General features: G+C 28.3%; 1 protein-coding gene across 1 annotated transcript in view; it reads right to left on the bottom strand.

Moving 5' to 3' along the window:
* The window catches only part of LOC136975123 (iduronate 2-sulfatase-like), a 36466-nt gene extending 22261 nt beyond the window's left edge, over positions 1 to 14205 (bottom strand). Inside the window, 3 exon segments of the mRNA XM_067270139.1 lie at positions 82 to 243; positions 2766 to 2930; positions 14012 to 14205. Of these exon segments, the coding sequence (XP_067126240.1) occupies positions 82 to 243; positions 2766 to 2930; positions 14012 to 14135 (451 nt within the window). The 5' untranslated portion in view covers positions 14136 to 14205.
* Between the last annotated feature and the right edge of the window lie 3134 nt (positions 14206 to 17339).

The raw sequence follows: 17339 nt of genomic DNA, 5'->3' as shown, positions 1-17339 counted from the left end.
TAAAGTAATTATCAATTAAAATCTTACTCCTACTGCTATCAAAATCATATCATACAGAATAAATTATCATCACTCACTTACCAGGATGAAAAACTTTTCCCATACTTACAGTATGGAACCCCTGATTTTTAAAATATTGAGGTAGTGTTACAAAATCTCCTACAGTCTTCCTCCAGTAATTATGAGTATCATAAAGATGAATGGTGTCTGGTCTTCGACCAATAAGAAAAGAATTTCTGCTAGGTGCACAAAGTGCTTGCTTAATATAAAAAAAAAAAAAAAAAAACATTAGTAAAGATTTTTTGAAAAAAAATCTTAAAATTATGAATTTTAATATTTCTTAAATATGAAAATTAAATAGCAGCATATTTTTTTCTATATAATCCAATAACACAAAATGACAGATCTTAATTGTTCAAAAAAATTGATTATTACTTAAACATATTCAAATTGCATCATTGATTTAATTAAATTAATTTTTAAATATAAAATTTATTCACAGTAAAAAAACACCTGAAATTTATATCAATGTAATAATTTAAATAAATTTATATTAATATTATAAATTTTTCTTTAGAAATTCTCGAATAAAAGTTTATAATTTAACTTCTTATCTAAATTAAAAATGGAGCTTTATCTTTAAAACATTTTAAAATTTGTTTTTACTTATAAAGAATTGTAATTTAAATTAATTTGTTTTTTTTTTTTTAGAGAAAATCACTCAACATTGGATGAAATAAAACAGCTCCAAAAATATAAATTTTAAGTTTAAATTGAGCATCATCTCTCTTTCTCTCAGCTGATATTTAAAAATAGTTTTAACTACTTATAAATTTTACAAAATACAGTACTGTGATATTTTGCACATTTCTAAAATAATAAAAAAAAAATCATTGTCCAACTATTATAAACTAAACTAAAATATTTTTTACATTTACTTATTTTAATTGTACAGTAATACCTCGTTTTCGTTGACTTTGGTTATTGTCAGTTTAGGTTTTTGTCGATTTTTTTCGCGAAAAATTTGTCTCAGTTTTCATTGATTGCCTTGGATTCCATCGGCTTGCTCAAGTGACCTCACTGCTAATTTTGCAAAAACAATGGGCGACCCATGCGTTTTCCGGCGCAGTGTGGCGTTATTTCTTGTTGTGTGAGCATTACCCCATGATGGCCCACGATTGGCCAACGGTTCCATTCCCTGAACACTTGGAGTTTGGTCATGGGTTCGCACTTCACCGCAGCAGGCTGGCAACGTGAAGTTTACCAGGTTTTCTCCATGTCTTTAACACGTGAATAGGAGCCCGTTACCCTTAAACGGATTTCCCGGAAGGCATTATTCCCCTCGATACGACCATCATGAATGCATACAACTATTACATGACAATTACGTCACACTTTACCACGGGCCGTGGTAAAATGTGATGTGGCTAGAAGCTCGTGTCCAACTAGCTTCTACAAGACAGGACATTACCCCGTGTGTCTAGCTGAACAATTCCATTGCTTTCATCTTAATGCTAATTATCTTATCTTTAATCTTAATGCTTTTATCTTTATGCTAATTAGTCTTTTATGTTAATTTCTTAAAATAAAGAACTTACTGGAATTGGTAAAATAAAATGAAAACAACACCTTTCACAAATTTCCAGCAACGAGTTTAATCGTATAAAAACATTTTCAACTGATTTGATCAGCCTTCTTCAGTTAATCGAACAAAAATAAAAAGAATGAACTAATAAATTCAAATTTACAAAAGCAAGAGAACGGAGAGAGTTTGCGGTTGCGCAGACAATCTAATAATGATATAACAATAAACGGTAATAAAAATGCAGGTTCTTGACCAAATATACATTATCCAAATTCTTACACTATCCAATAAACGATTTCCAGCAGACGACAGCCCATCCGCGTCTCTGTGGTTGATGCATTGAGACGTTAATTGTGCCCTATATATCTCATGTGTCCAATAGCCTGTTTAGATCTAGTGGCTTTTATGATGGCAGCACTATTCCAGTGTACTGTGATCTCTTGTTGCCTAGCAAATGCTGCTAGGACTGTGCTGTCAACGATCCTATTAACAAATTGTTTCCGTTCCAAACTCTTTCCGTTCTCTTGCTTTTGTAAATTTTAATTTATTAGTTCATTCTTTTTATTTTTGTTCGATTAACGAAGAAGGCTGATCAAATCAGTTGAAAACGTTTTTATACGATTAAACTTGTTGCTGGAAATTTGTGGAAGGTGTTGTTTTCAGTTAATTTCTTATTGCTTTTAGTATTTAACGCTATATTAATTCTCTATAAAATGTGTTTTTGGTATGTATTTTGAAGTGTCTAGAATGAATTAATTGGATTTACATTGATTCATATGGAAATAATTGCCTCGATTTTTGTCGGTTTCGGATTTTGCCGATTGTTTTCGGACGGATTATCAACAAAAATCGAGGTATCACTGTATTAAAGTAAACATAATCTTTAATATCAAACTACCTTTCTGTAATAGTCTAAACTGAACAAATGCAGTAAGTTAGCTTATACTTTTTAAAGAAACTGCTTTATCAAAATAAATTATCTAAAATAGATACAAAACATTATTAAAATCATTTTTAATCCTTAAAATATTAATATTTAAATATCTGAATAATGTTTTTCATATTTAAATCTTAATTTTCTGAACTGATACTACAAACATTAAATCATTTTAATTTATTTACCTAAATCATTAAAATTATTAAATTAAAATCATTAAAACATAAAAAGAATTTCTGCTAGGTGCACAAAGTGCTTGCTGAACATATGCTTTGTTAAATTTTATGCTATGTTGTGACAACTGGTCAATATTAGGGGTAATAGCTACCTTATCATTATAGCAATTTAATGCTGGTCTTAAATCATCCACAATAATTAAGAGTACGTTAGTTGGTGCAATAATCTGTTCTGAAATAGCACATAAAAATTTTTCTGTTAGTAAGTTATTTGAAGCCCTTGAGAATGGATAGTGCTAAACCACAGAATCATGTTTCTGAGGTAACTGAGTTTGAATGTTTGAAAAAAAATCCTTAATTATATGTATGTTAATATTTTTGCTCTTTAAACATTGCCTGTAGATGTGACTGTCTTCATTTTAGGGTTTTTTCAAATATTCAAACACAATTACCTCAGAAATGTGATTCTGAGGATTAGCACCCTATACATCCCCGAGGACTTCATTTGGTTAAGGAATGAATATATAAATCAACATAAGAATTAAATTTAAATGAAGCATTCATAGTCAAAAATTTTCAAACATTGACTTTGATGTTTCTAAAAGTGTTTATAAAATAAATTTCTGTTAAAATGATAAGTACAAATACATAAAAATTATAAACTTTATTCATTCATATTTATTTCAAATGAAATTAAATAAAAATTCAGATCTGAAGTTTGTCAGAAGATTATTACCCTTTAATTTTTATGAAAGATTTTTTTTATATACTGTATTAAGTCTAATTTGACCTAATTTAAATCGATAAGATGGCATTTTCAAAAATTAAAAAAAAAATTCTATAACATTTAAAAAAAATTAAATTTTCTTAAATATATAATATTTTAGAAGATATAGTCATCAATATTTATAGACTAAAGTTTGATACTTGCTTCTTTGCAGATATTTTCATATTGATAGAGATGACAAATGATTTTTCTAGGTGCAAATTACTGCTATTTTAAGAACATATAAAAATATTTTCAAAGCTAATTCAGGTTACTCTTTAATTTTTTTTTTTTAACTAAAAATGTAGTTATATAGCATGGCTACCAACTATCAGTGTTTGATGCTGACTAGCAGCATTTTGTATACTCTATCAGTGGACAGGCCACTTTTTCCTTTTGTCAGCACTTTTAAAGAATTTGATATTATCCCAAACACTTCATTTAATGAGCCTAATACCAATATATATGCCAAATACAATGTGTGTATTTTATTTCAAATGACTGAAGCAAACCAGAATGATGTTTTCAGAAACATAAAAAATGTAAAAAACTACACCTTTATAAATCTGTTTTCAATCATTTTAAACGATCTTCATCAGTTACAGAAAAATCGAACATAAAATGAATTCGAAATAAATATAAAAATTAATGGAAAAATGCCCTTGTGGATGAAATATAGATAAATAAACAACTTAAATGAGGTCAAAATACAGTGAAAAAGAATAAATATAAGATATAACATCGAAATTGGCATTATCATTAATTATTGTAAAATGATCTCCAAGCAGTTGACAATGCGTCTGCATCTCTATGGTTTATTCAACAAGTTCCCATGTGTGCCTAGTTTATTATATGATGTTTTCAGATTCCTTCAATTGGGAAAGAACCAATATTAATATTTTTATACGTTTGTTGTATATGTATGAAAATATTAGCTCAGGTGTAATAATTTTAAATAACAGATATGATAAATTCCATCTTCAAGGTTGGCAATTAAATCAATTACGGCTGACTCATCAGCAGAAGGAAACAAGTTACTTTTACAGTTAGACCAAATTATTGAGCAGCACTATAGTTTCTCCTCCCAAAAAGAAGAAACATCTGATTCATCACTTAAGAATATACAGGCTATATGTTATGAACATTCTCAGGAAAGGAAACTAGCAGGTGCAGGTTTTTTAAGATTTGTGATATTTTATAAATATTTTTATTGTAATCTTTGTAAAATAGTAAGGCTGATGATGGTTTTGTCACAGCAATGCAGGACCACACCTGCATTGCTGTATGGCAAAAGGAAAAGATATTCAGTATGATAAAAAAATACAGAAATGGGAAATAAACTGCAACCAGAAAATCATTGTCCTTAATAATTGTAGCAAAAGTAAAAAAACTGATTGATTGCAACTGTCATGAGTATACCGACTGTAACAAAAGAAATTATTAACAAAGCAAAACATCTCACAAAGGCATATAACAGGAGGCACCCATTATACAATATCAAGACTCATGTCACATCAAGATGAAACATATCGTAAGTCTAGGTATAGTTTTATGATGTGACCTGTAAAATACTTGAACTGTTTTAAATTGTGATGTTAAAGAGTATAAAGCTACTGCCATACTTTTGACAGAGTTTATGGCAATAGCTTTATATCATATACAGAGATACCTCTAATATAAGTATTGTGCAATATCAATAAAGAATCATTTTTCTTTTTATGCTGTCACCATTTTTACTCAAAAATCAGCATTTTTCTACCAACGTCCCAGCTGTTCCTCATTGTTAAGATTGGCAAATATGATATAATACTACTGTATGTCATATTTGCCAACCTTTACAATGAGATTATAACAAGTTTAAATCAATTATGCAAACATACACTCTATATTTCCTGTAATTTATAGCCTAAACATTCTATGAGCAGCATATTGCCCTTTCTGTAGATCAAATGTTACCAAAAATGTTACCAATTTAAAAAAAATTTACAGAAAATTTGAAAAGATTGTCTTGTTTTTTACTTATTTCAACTAAGTTTTGAATTCTAACAATAGTATTTACAACAGAATCTATCCACTCATATAGACAATTCTGAAATAATCAAGACTAAACAGTTTCATATTTGTATGTGTTCTAATTTGTAAAAGACAAACAAAACTATTTCCTACATAGATTTGAAATTAAATTTGTATTATTTGGAAAATCAACCTGTCTATTTAAATCATTTAATTAGAAGAAAGCTTCATTATTTTAAATTAGAAATTAAGCCAATTTTTATCAAACAATGACGTCAACAAGTTATTTCAATGTTTATATAATCATAAATTCTAAGATTTATACACAGTCTATTGAAATGTTTTTAATACATGCATAACGTTTAATAAGATTAAGAAAAATTAAAATCATAAAAAAAATTAATGTTTTATTTTTTAATACAAGAAATTGTTCTATTTAAGTTTGTTCACAGAATTTTGAACAAACAAAATTGAGTCATATATGAGCAGTTCACAGACCAAATCAATTTAACTCCATTTTTTGAATTTTTTAAAATTTTAGTGCCAAAGCATTTGATTGATGCAGAACTTTTTATGTTTAAAATAAATTCTTAATAATTAAGCATATCACCACTAAATGACAAAATTCTTTTGGCTTTGAAATAACACATTTTTTTTTCCTCCAGAAGCCAATTTCATTAACTCCAAACTCTTGATTAAATCATTGCAGTAATGAAACTAAATACATATAAATATTTGAATTAAGTAATTTTTTAATGCAACAGTACATATTAGACAATAATGGCAATAATTTACTGTTATTCCATTATAAAAAAAATTTAACACATTAAGTGCCAAATTCACTTTGTTTACTTTTTCATTTACATTATGTCATTTACACTTCATTTAAAAATGCACCAAATAATTCCAAAGAACAGAATTACAGAATTCCAAAAGAAAGTTCATTGCTAGTTATCAGTAACCAACATAGCACTTAAAGGATTTATAAAAAAAAAAAAACCACATGACAACATGGTCTGTTACCATTATATACCTATTACTACTATTATTATTATCAACTATAAAAAAAGAAAAAAAATTTCTCATTTAAAACATACAAAAAACCATCAAACGTAAACAAAACAATCAGTTATTATTCCTGCATCCCAGATACCATAAAAAAGAATACATATATAATGGACTTAAAGAAAATATACACAAGAACGAGTCAACAAAGCGAGTGTCAAACCGATTTAAAAAAATTAAATTATAAATATATACTTAATAACTACCCAAAGCATTAGTTGGCAAACACAATATTACAAACATAGATTTAATATTAAAAACAAGAAAGAAACCAACCATAAACCTTTCCCTTATATAACTAAACATATTTATGAAAAGTGCTCTAAATCCCTAAAAAATGACAATATTACTTTGGCCCCATTGTTGACAAACAAAATATCGCAACAAATCTTTAAGGTTAAAAAACAAAATAATAGTAATATATGGGAAAAAACGGGGGTAGTTTACAAAATCAACTGCAATTGTCAACACCCGAAATATTACATAGGAGAAACAGGGCGTACGTTGGAATCACGGATCAAAGAACATGAGGCTGCAATCAGGTTGAAACATAACACCTCCCCATGGTTTAACCACATAATAAACAATAATTGCCAAATAGTTAAAAATAACACCAAAATTTTACATTCCGAAAAAAATATATATAAACGAAGATTTAAAGAACACGTAGAAATAATAAAACATAACAATAATAATGATTTAGTAAATCTGTCAAATGGGATGCAAATCGACCAGCAGTGGTATTATGTAATAGAGGGCGCGACAGGCTGATAGTTTATGAAAGTGTTATTGTAGAAGTATGAAAACTGTACTGTGGAAAACGTTCTAGAATTGTAAAACATAGTGTTTGTTGAATTATTTTAAAAGTGTGTTTATAGAACTATTTTGAAAAAGTTTGGAATACTTTTAAAGAAAGCCAGTACGTACGTATTTTTACAAGAAACTTTGTATAAAAAATATATGGGATTTTTTAAACTAGTTTTTAAAAAAACTTTATAATTACTTGTAGTATTACTGTTGGTACACTGGTGAAAGGGGATTAAACAATATTGTCAAACGGATATGTAAACAGAACTCGGAGAGTGCTGTATGGGTGTTGGGGAGTATATGAAGAACTTAAAGGTACTAGGAAAGGTTTTTTAGGAGTTTTATTGTTTCTTACTCACGTCACTTATGTTAATAAAAAACCTTTGTTTTTTGTAGCACTGAGGAGGGATCAGGACTTATAACACTGATCCGAAATGCATATGTTAAAAAGCCAATAAAGGAGTTATTAAACCTGTTTAGCTGTGAGACAGTCTACCGTTATTCAGATTAAAGAGACTACCACTTGATAAACATAAAATACAGCTACTAAAGAAAATTTAATACTATTATTATTATTTTGTAAATGTCATGCTCAGCTGATACTGGTGCCAAGTGCTACAGCAGACTGAAGTCAAAGCTATCCAAACAAGTGTAATATTAAGCTATGATATTGGTATATGTGATTATTATTACAATAATTGAATTTAAGTACATTGAAACCATCGACATAAATAATGTCTTCGTCAGACATATTCAGCGATTCACTACGTCAATTTGTTCTGAAGTTTCTTTTATAACAGCCATGTTTATTTAATAACAGGAATGAATTTCAACAGGTCTATCATCTTTATCTTCTCATAGTTCTGCCTGTAGGATATAACAAAGACTAGAAAACATTTTTTCAGAACTATTGGTCTACCTGCTATAAGTATTCAGTTAAATTTATATTAAAAAAGTTCCTTTAATTAAAAGGTTTTTTGTATCTTTGTTAAAATCATATTTGAATTGTATGACATAAAGTTTAGAACTTTTTAATTTTATCCAATGCATTTTAAGCCAATTTACTGATAATCCCATAACTGTCATTTTTATGATGTCACACAATTTCTCCAGGGTTTAATAAACAATGTACAATAATGAATTTTTTGCTGTAATAAAACTTTTCGAATGCAATTTCAATGGTATTTTCTTAGTTTCTTATGGTACTTTCTTAAAATTAATTAACTCTTACTTATACAACAAAATCTAAAATTATTCCAATGATAGGCTATACTATTTTATGCATTTTATACATTGTTAAATAAAAGCTATGGCTATAATAATACATTCTACAATGTTTATTTAAATTTCATTTTATAAAAACAATTTTTAAAAAGAATATATATTCTTTTATTAATATCTGTACTTTACATTTTATGGAGTTAATCTATTTGGCAAATGAGCAGCTCATATGTATTAATTTAACACACATTAAAATAAATATATAGGACTTACCAAACCTGTAACTAATAAATTTACAATAAAAACCAGCCAGCTATAACTAAATTAATGAACACTATATATAATCAAGATCATGTCTACAGTCTAACATATTTAAATGAAACTCTCATGCCTAAACTCTAGTTGTTTGTAAGAATAAGCTCATTTTTGACATGTATCCATTTTGGAAAACATTTTCAAAACTGGTTATTTATTTGTCTTCAGAAATAATTCAATAATTACTAATACATAATGAGCAATTATTTGTGATCTCGTCACAATGCCAGGTTGAAATTTTTAATTTAACTTAAATATATGCTCTCCACCTCAAATTAGTAGTGGCTTGCCCCTATATAACATACTTTTCATTTAACAATAGAGTAATGCTGGTGATCTAACACCTTTCAGAGAAAAAGTTTTGATTTAAAATAACTTCTGGTTTGCATCAGAAGTTCATATATAGTTAATCAGGACCTCCTGGTCTTGAATTTCATTTATCTAACACCATACTCAAGACAGACTGATGATGGACAACAGTGGGAATTTATAGATCTACAATTTTTCAAATTATAGCGCAATAAGAAACATACTTCACTACAACTCAAGTAAGTTAAACTATATTCTGTGGGAAACATTAAGAAGGTTTTCCTGTTAATATAGCTATATATTATTAAAAATTAGTATTCTAGTCTATCTAAAAATCTTTGAATTGTATCCCTGACAATAGTTGTCATAGATTATAGAATAACATAACTAATTACTTATCTTCAGATAAACATAACCATGAAAGCTTGGTAAGTTTTTTTTTATACTTTGATTTATTACTCATTTAAAGCATTTATTTTGAATCAGAATATATGCCTATATAAATTGATGTTTCTAAATGCTTTTAATCCTTATTTTTCAAATAATAAATACATACATATGTATATTTTTCGGTTCAAATTAACTAAGCTTTATTAAATTTTTAATGAAAATTTTAAGAGTGCATACTTTCAAAAACTAAAAAAACATTCAGTTTGCATTACTCTTGGATTCTTTGCTTATGCTTGGGCTTTCTATTAAAAGGGAAAATTATTGGACTTCCCATTAAAAAGGGCTTTTAATAGGAATTCCAAGAACCCATTAAGGAGAACTTTCTTTTAAAAGCCTATTAGCCCAAAGCCCAAAAGCCATTTTTTTTAAAAATGAACCCATTAAAAGGGACTTTAAAAAATTTATTATAGAAATTTCCCATTAAAAGGGAAAATTATTGGACTTCCCATTTGTTATTCATGAATAATATATATAATCAAGATCACGTCTACAGTGTAACATATTTATATGACACTCTCATACCTAAGCTCTAATTGTTTGTAGAATAAGCTCAGCAATGAGTTGCTCAACTAGCAATATTTAAAATTTTGGTGACACCATCTGTTATCATATTTTAGTAATAAATTTTTTAAATATTTTTAATAAATAAGCAATTTTTAACAAACAATAAAATGACAAAAAGCTTAATTTTCAGGGTAGGGATAAGTTTTATAAAAAATTTGTGAATGCTAATAACGAGTAAAATACTCATTAAATCCGACCCTACTAGAGATACACATGACTCCCACTATCTCCCAGGGCCGGATTTACCAATCCAGGGGCCCTGGGCACAAATTCGGTGGGGGTCCCCCCCTTTAAGAGCAGGCAAATTTCATGATTTAGAAAGTTTACACAAAATACTGTACTTTCAATTAGATTTGAACTAGGAAGTTGTAAATTTCATTTAAAAATGAGGTTATTGTAAACATACATATATTTTATAGCATAAAACTAATTATTTTAATTTAACTGAAAAATACCTATGTGAAATTTTTCCCGAAATTTTCCGATGTTTCATAGGTTTTTTCCGGGTTTGGTTTTCTCTGCCTGTTGCCCTCATGATTAGGCCACACTAGGCTGTCGCGGTAATAGAAAAAAAATTATGTTTAAACATAATTTTTTTTTTTAGTTTTGTGGGGGCCCTGGGCACAGGCCCCAAATGCCCTTATGTAAATCCGGCCCTGCTATCTCCTCACCATCAAACCTTTAACCACCAAAATTTAATTGCATCAATCTCCCTAATAAACAAACCTCCCTGCAAAATTTCAGAAATTTTCAACAAAACCACAAAGCTTCAAACAGGGTGAACAAAATCGTGCCTCCCCCACACAGATATCACCATACATACAGAAATCATCCCTGAATTTTTTTGCATTTTTCAACGTTTCAAGGTGTTCCCCCAGATTTTTACATTTTTGGGCTAGGGTCATTTTTTGCTGATTTCCCATAATTTCCGTCTGTATAACAGCCAGAAAAGTAAAAACTGATTAGAATTAGAAAAATTAAAAATTACTGCAAATTCCAAATTAGTAAAGTTTTACTGTATTAAGTTATTATGAAAATAATTAATTTTTTTAATACAGTAAAACTTTACTAATTCAAACTTTTGCTAACTTGGAATTTTCAATAATTTTTCATTTTCTATTGTATATTTTTTAAAATACTGAATTTGTCAATTCTAATCTGAGCTTTAGTAACTGTTACTTTACTCTTACTTGTTAGAGTTAGACAGATGTGTCAAGATGTGATTAAGGAACAATTAGAAAAGGAATCACAAACAAAAATTAGCCTCTTTTTTAGCTCAAATTAGTAAATGTTGGCAATGATGAGAATGACGATACTACTACTTTTGCTTTGTAAAAGTTTATCAAATCACTGTATTTGTTATTGATAATGAAATTTGTACTATTTAAAGTATTCAATATTTTCATTGTTTAACAATTTTATGCAGTTAACTTTAAATCATATGAATAAAAAAATGTGTAAATATGACTGCAATACAGAGAATAAAGATTTTATTTATTTGTAATAAAAATTATTTCATTTAGTTTATCTTTCCTGATAAATATCAATATCTAATAAAAATTTTAGATTATTATTTATTGCAAAAATGACATATTGTGAAATAAAAATTCAGCAAAAGCAATTAAGAGTGCATATGATCAAGAACAGCTTTCTTCTCTCTTTTATATAGTTATATGTTAGTATATTATATGTTTGTCATATATAAATTAACATAAATTTCAATTTTCCCACATCCTCAAAAACTACACGGAAAAATTTTTATCTCAAAAATAAAAGGTCAATTAATCTATTACGCAACTATATCCTAATGTATTTTTGTAAAAGTGAGTCAAAAAAGTAATATGAAATAATATAAAAAAATGACAATAAAAGATATCAAATTTGTTACAAAAAAAAAGACAAAGAACTTAAATTTGATGTGAAATTTGTAATTAGTTTATAGATAATACACTATATACATTCAGTACATAAAAACAGGTTTGAAATATGCAATGACTAGAAAAATAACCATACAAAACAGTTTAAAAACTTGATTTACTTGTAATATAAAAACATAGGCTATTTATAATATTCTTATTAAAAACAATTATTTTTGAAATTAATGTAAAATGACAAATTTCATTAATTGCAAAAGACAATTGTAAATGTTTATATGGATAATTTTTCCATGACAAATAATTATTCACTTTACAAAAAAAATAACAGATAATGTTTCAAAGTGAATGAATTCAATACACATCTACACCCATACACTTCTAGAAGTTAAGAAATCGTCTCCACTTCATCGTATTCAATCAACGAGCTTCGAGAGAACATCACTTATAGATCACTGAAGAAAACTTTTGCATTTGGCCTCATGAATGCTGATTTTACTTATCAGACCCACCACCTAATTTTCATCTACTATAATCCCATAATCTCCGAACGAATAACAATTTATTATTACACTTCTTTATGTTGTAAATTCATCAATTTCATCTGAAATTAATTATCATATTTACTTGCATATAAGACAAAGTTTTTATTCATTTATCACAGCTTCAAATTCCTAGGTCGTCCCATATTCACAAGCAAAAGATTCTTTGCATTTTTGCAAATAATTTTTGTGAACTGTATATTTGCATTTTTTACGGGATGCTTACCCTCTTGTATTTAAAAACAAGTATTTTATCTGGGTTGTTTGAATCGTTCTTGTGTTGTCAGGAGTAAAGATGAATAGCAATAGGAAAAGCAAAGCTTTTGAATTGAATTCCAAAATTACACAAGAGCTCGATATAAATTTTAATTCATTCCCACGTGAAAACAGATGATTATATGAAATCAGAATTCGGAGAAACTCATAAGTGTAATCAGTGGAGAGTGGATTCGACTGTTAAGAATTGGCAAAAAAAGGTTCCCAATTGTCCAGCTTTACATGAACAAATTATGTTGTTGATTTTACAAGATTTTTCCTTAAAGTTTAAAATGCTAGTAATTTTTGCAGGAAAATGTGTTCATTTATGTTCATTTGATATTTTACTCGTGATTAAATGAAATAAAAGTAGAACTGTATTAATGAATCTAATTTTCTTTATTTTGATCTTTAAAGTCACACCTCATCCTATATGCGAGATTGTCTTATATGCGAGTAAATACGTTAATTCTAAAGCAATTCTATAAAGGTATAAATTTAATAAAATGTGAATTTGGATAGACAAAGCGTTCTAATTCAAGTATAGTAAGGTTCGGGCCATGTCGTGCTACGACACCGAGAGGCGGCCGCATCAGGCAGCACCATAAGGGAGCAGCATAAGAAGTATTTAAGGGGTGGCATTTCGAAGACTCACATCATACCGAGAAGATCTACCGCACGGTCCCGGTAAGGTTTACTTCATTAAGCCGTTTGTCTGCTTGCTCACTCCATGGCTCGCCTCTATCAAGCCTCACATCTAGCGCACGTAGAACTTTCTGAACAAAATGTATGTATTTTAAATATATACGAAATGTTAATTTTAAATTCATTTACTTTTAATATTTTGTTTTATGGTGCAGAAATTAAAAATGGAAATTTGGTTTTTAAAGGAATAGTAGTACATTTTGTTTCAATGTTAATTCTATTTCATAATGTAATGCAATCAGAATCAATACATTTTTTACTAGTTTAAGATGAATAATCACCATTAAACTGTGTTTATTGATTTTATATACAAATTAACGTAATTTATGACTTACAAACACTTCTTATATATAAAAAAGTCAATATAATAGCTTAAACTTTAATGATTAATCAAATAATATGAGAATGTAAGGAACAATTGACTTACTTGTTTTCCTAATAGTAAAATGCAATCCCAACATAACAGTTCCAGTTGCTACAACTAATATTACGATAGCAACACATAGGTAAATACTACGATTTTTTAAAGTTTTTCTATCAGATACCGTCATAATTTATATTTTCTCTACTTTCACTCTCTCCTGCAAGCAACAATCATCGTCTGCTCTTCTCATTCCACACGACACACGCCCCGTGGAGCATGCGTACACTTGTTGAGTGTTAAAAAAACAAAAAAAAAACAAGAAAAAAAAATTTGATGTTAATTTTTTAATTTCAACGCTTACAAAAAATAACTATAATTTTATAATATGTAAATATAGATAAATAAATAAAATTTTAATGTTTACTTTCTTTGTAATGATGACTTTTTTTTTCTTTTTTGTAACTCTTTATGTCTTGTGGGAACTAAGAGGGCCTCTTTTAGCAATTCCATTATGGGTTCGGCCAGGCCCACAATGGGTGGTGAGGGACAGGACCCGACATACCACTCTTCCGACTCGTCCGGATTTGATCCCGTGTCCCCAGAGCGGGAGGCTGCTACCTTAACCGCTCGGCCATCCGTCCCCTAATAATGATTGTAGTTAATGATTAAAGCGAGTTCGTTTTTAATATATTTTTTTTAATTTTTGGCTCATTTTGTCTTGTGGCCCTGGTAATGCTATAAAGCGGGGCCAGGGTATGTGCGTTTGCACCTTAAAATAAATAATTGAATTGAATTGAATTGTGGTCACTGAGAGGGCTTTTTAAATCATGTCCGTTGTTGATTCGTCCGGGTCCACAAAAGGGGACGGTCGAGTGGTTAAGAACTAGGTACGACATATTTCCCTAACCCCGAAAAATTCCTGGGATTCGTCCGATCATAGTCCGGCGATTCTCATTTTTGATAATAGAAGCGGGAACTGAGAAAAATTCTAATTATAGGGAGTCTCAACTGGTCACAAAAAAGACTTTTCATTACATATTGAAGAAAATACTTCCCTTTTTTGCTTTTTATATAAAATACTAAATTTATTTGGAGTCAAACAATTCTGTTAGCAGCAAATCTATTTGTGCCCGAATGGAAATTTGACTTGTTTCCAAGCAAAATAATTTACTTGAAAGGAATTGTTAGTTTAAAACGTTATTATTTTCTGATAACAATTTTATCTATGTTTGAAGTTAAATTTATCTTTTATGGATAATCAATCATTAGAATTTTCTAGTTATCAAAAATATATTTCTAATTTCTTAGATTAAGTGGAATTCAGATAATTATTTTTATATATTGTATCAACTGCAAATATAATATAACTAGTAACTGCTGTATAAATAAATTAGTTTTTCTTACACAAAAATTCTCTGTAGAAATAAATAGTTGTATGGTTTTGGTTAATACAAACTTTTTTCACAGGAAAGTTTGATTTTAATTAATTCGTCTTGATAAATATACGTTATATTCTTAAACTGTGAATGTTTAGAATCAAATACAGTTTGGTGACTATGGTTAATGACATGGCCATTCGATACATTCATCTTACATATTTTTCTACAATATTTAATAATTTAATACCCTAATTTAGATTATTAAAAAAACTTTTTAGCTTATGATAAGGGAACTAAATTTTCACACTAAACACATAAGATAAAAACTTTGTCTTCTTAAAATTAGAAGTTTTGTTGGTCTCAAATATCTTCTTGTCATTTTTAATATTCTGAATTTATTTTAGGACTATTATTAAAAAAAAAAAAAGTTGTTAATACACTTGCAATGAGTTAAATATCAGAACATCAGTGAAATACAGGAAAAAAAAAGATTAGAAAATATTTTTTGCCAGTGCAGGTAGCATTTCTATCATTTGAACACTGCTGAATTAGATTCCCGTTACGTGTAATAGAAGTATATTCAAATAAAAATTCGAGTGATTGGTATTCATTTATTTATTTATTTTAAAAAGGAGTAGAGAGGTTATCTGTTTACAAACTGAGTTTACCTCTATGGAAGTGGTAGTTGTGAAGTGGAAGTAAGAAGAGGAAGAGATAGTGTTTAGGGAGGGATAGTAGATAGGGAAAGATTCCGGGTGAGTATGAAAATCCTGGGAGCCTGCATCGCCTACATAAACAACGAAAATACAAATACAAACGAGAATACAGGTAAAAATACATAATTGTACAAAGCTTTACAAAATACAGAAATGGCGCGAGAAACATTGAATACACAGTATACAATGGTAAAAACTAATAAATAGTTGTACTGTACAGTAGTAGTGACACTGCAGTATATGAATAATGTAGGGAATTATCCATACATGATACACAATAATTGGTACAATACTGATTAGTGATTACATAAAAGTAAACAGGTACAGAGTAGTTCGTATGGTAGTATTACATAATTATCACATGCTACAAAGATTGTAGCAGTGGATATTCTCGGGAGTAGACAAAAAGTTAACAAAAACAAATTTTATACATTATACAAATTTTATATAAACATATACATTAAAAACTTGATCCAATAATAAAATACAGCCAGCCACCAAACCCACTATGTATAACAAATGATAGGGATAAACAACAGTTATATGTATGGAAAACAGATTGATATTTATTGCAATATACTCGTATAACAATAATAATATTAATTTTTTAATGTGATCGTTACCAATAACAAATTTTATTGTAAAACAATGAGGGTTTATTTTTGTAATAATTAATATAAACACTAAAATAGTGTGGTTGAGATTATAGGATGATCTCAGTTTATTCGCTAAAAAAGTAAATTTTCTGTACGTATCAAGATAATTTCAAACATCCACGTATACTAAAAATTTCTAATTTGGCAATATATTTTATCCATTTATACAGAGCATTCAGAAAAAATTTAAAATACCGTACTTCTTTAACTCTTTCGATGGTAACTTGCGTTGCTGATGTCCTAATATTCATTTAAATTTCGTAATTTTTTAAAAATTTTGATATGCTTACTGTATTTTTTCTCTGTTTAAATATAGTGATTCTGTAAATTATATTTTGAATCTTTATAATCATTCCTATATTTTTTGTGAAATAATGAACACCTAACCAATATTTGTGCTTGAACACCTAACCAATATTTGGAGTTTGCAAAACTTAAATAGCTAATTTATACGTATATTTTAAAACCAAACAAATTGAAAATTCGGATAGGGTCCAGTCTTAATTAATCTGGATTTTTAACGCCTTACTGTATATACAAATATTAGTCTCTAACATTATTTTTGATAACACTGAACATTTTCAATTTTTATTTTTTTTTTTAAATGCCACTTGTCCTAAGATAGATTATTTTCCTATAA

The sequence above is a fragment of the Centruroides vittatus genome, unplaced genomic scaffold (assembly GCF_030686945.1).
Source record: "Centruroides vittatus isolate TY-2023 unplaced genomic scaffold, ASM3068694v2 contig_364, whole genome shotgun sequence".
Classification (NCBI taxonomy): domain Eukaryota; kingdom Metazoa; phylum Arthropoda; class Arachnida; order Scorpiones; family Buthidae; genus Centruroides; species Centruroides vittatus.
Note: the sequence above shows the minus strand (reverse complement) of the source record. Positions and strands in the feature narration are given on the sequence as shown.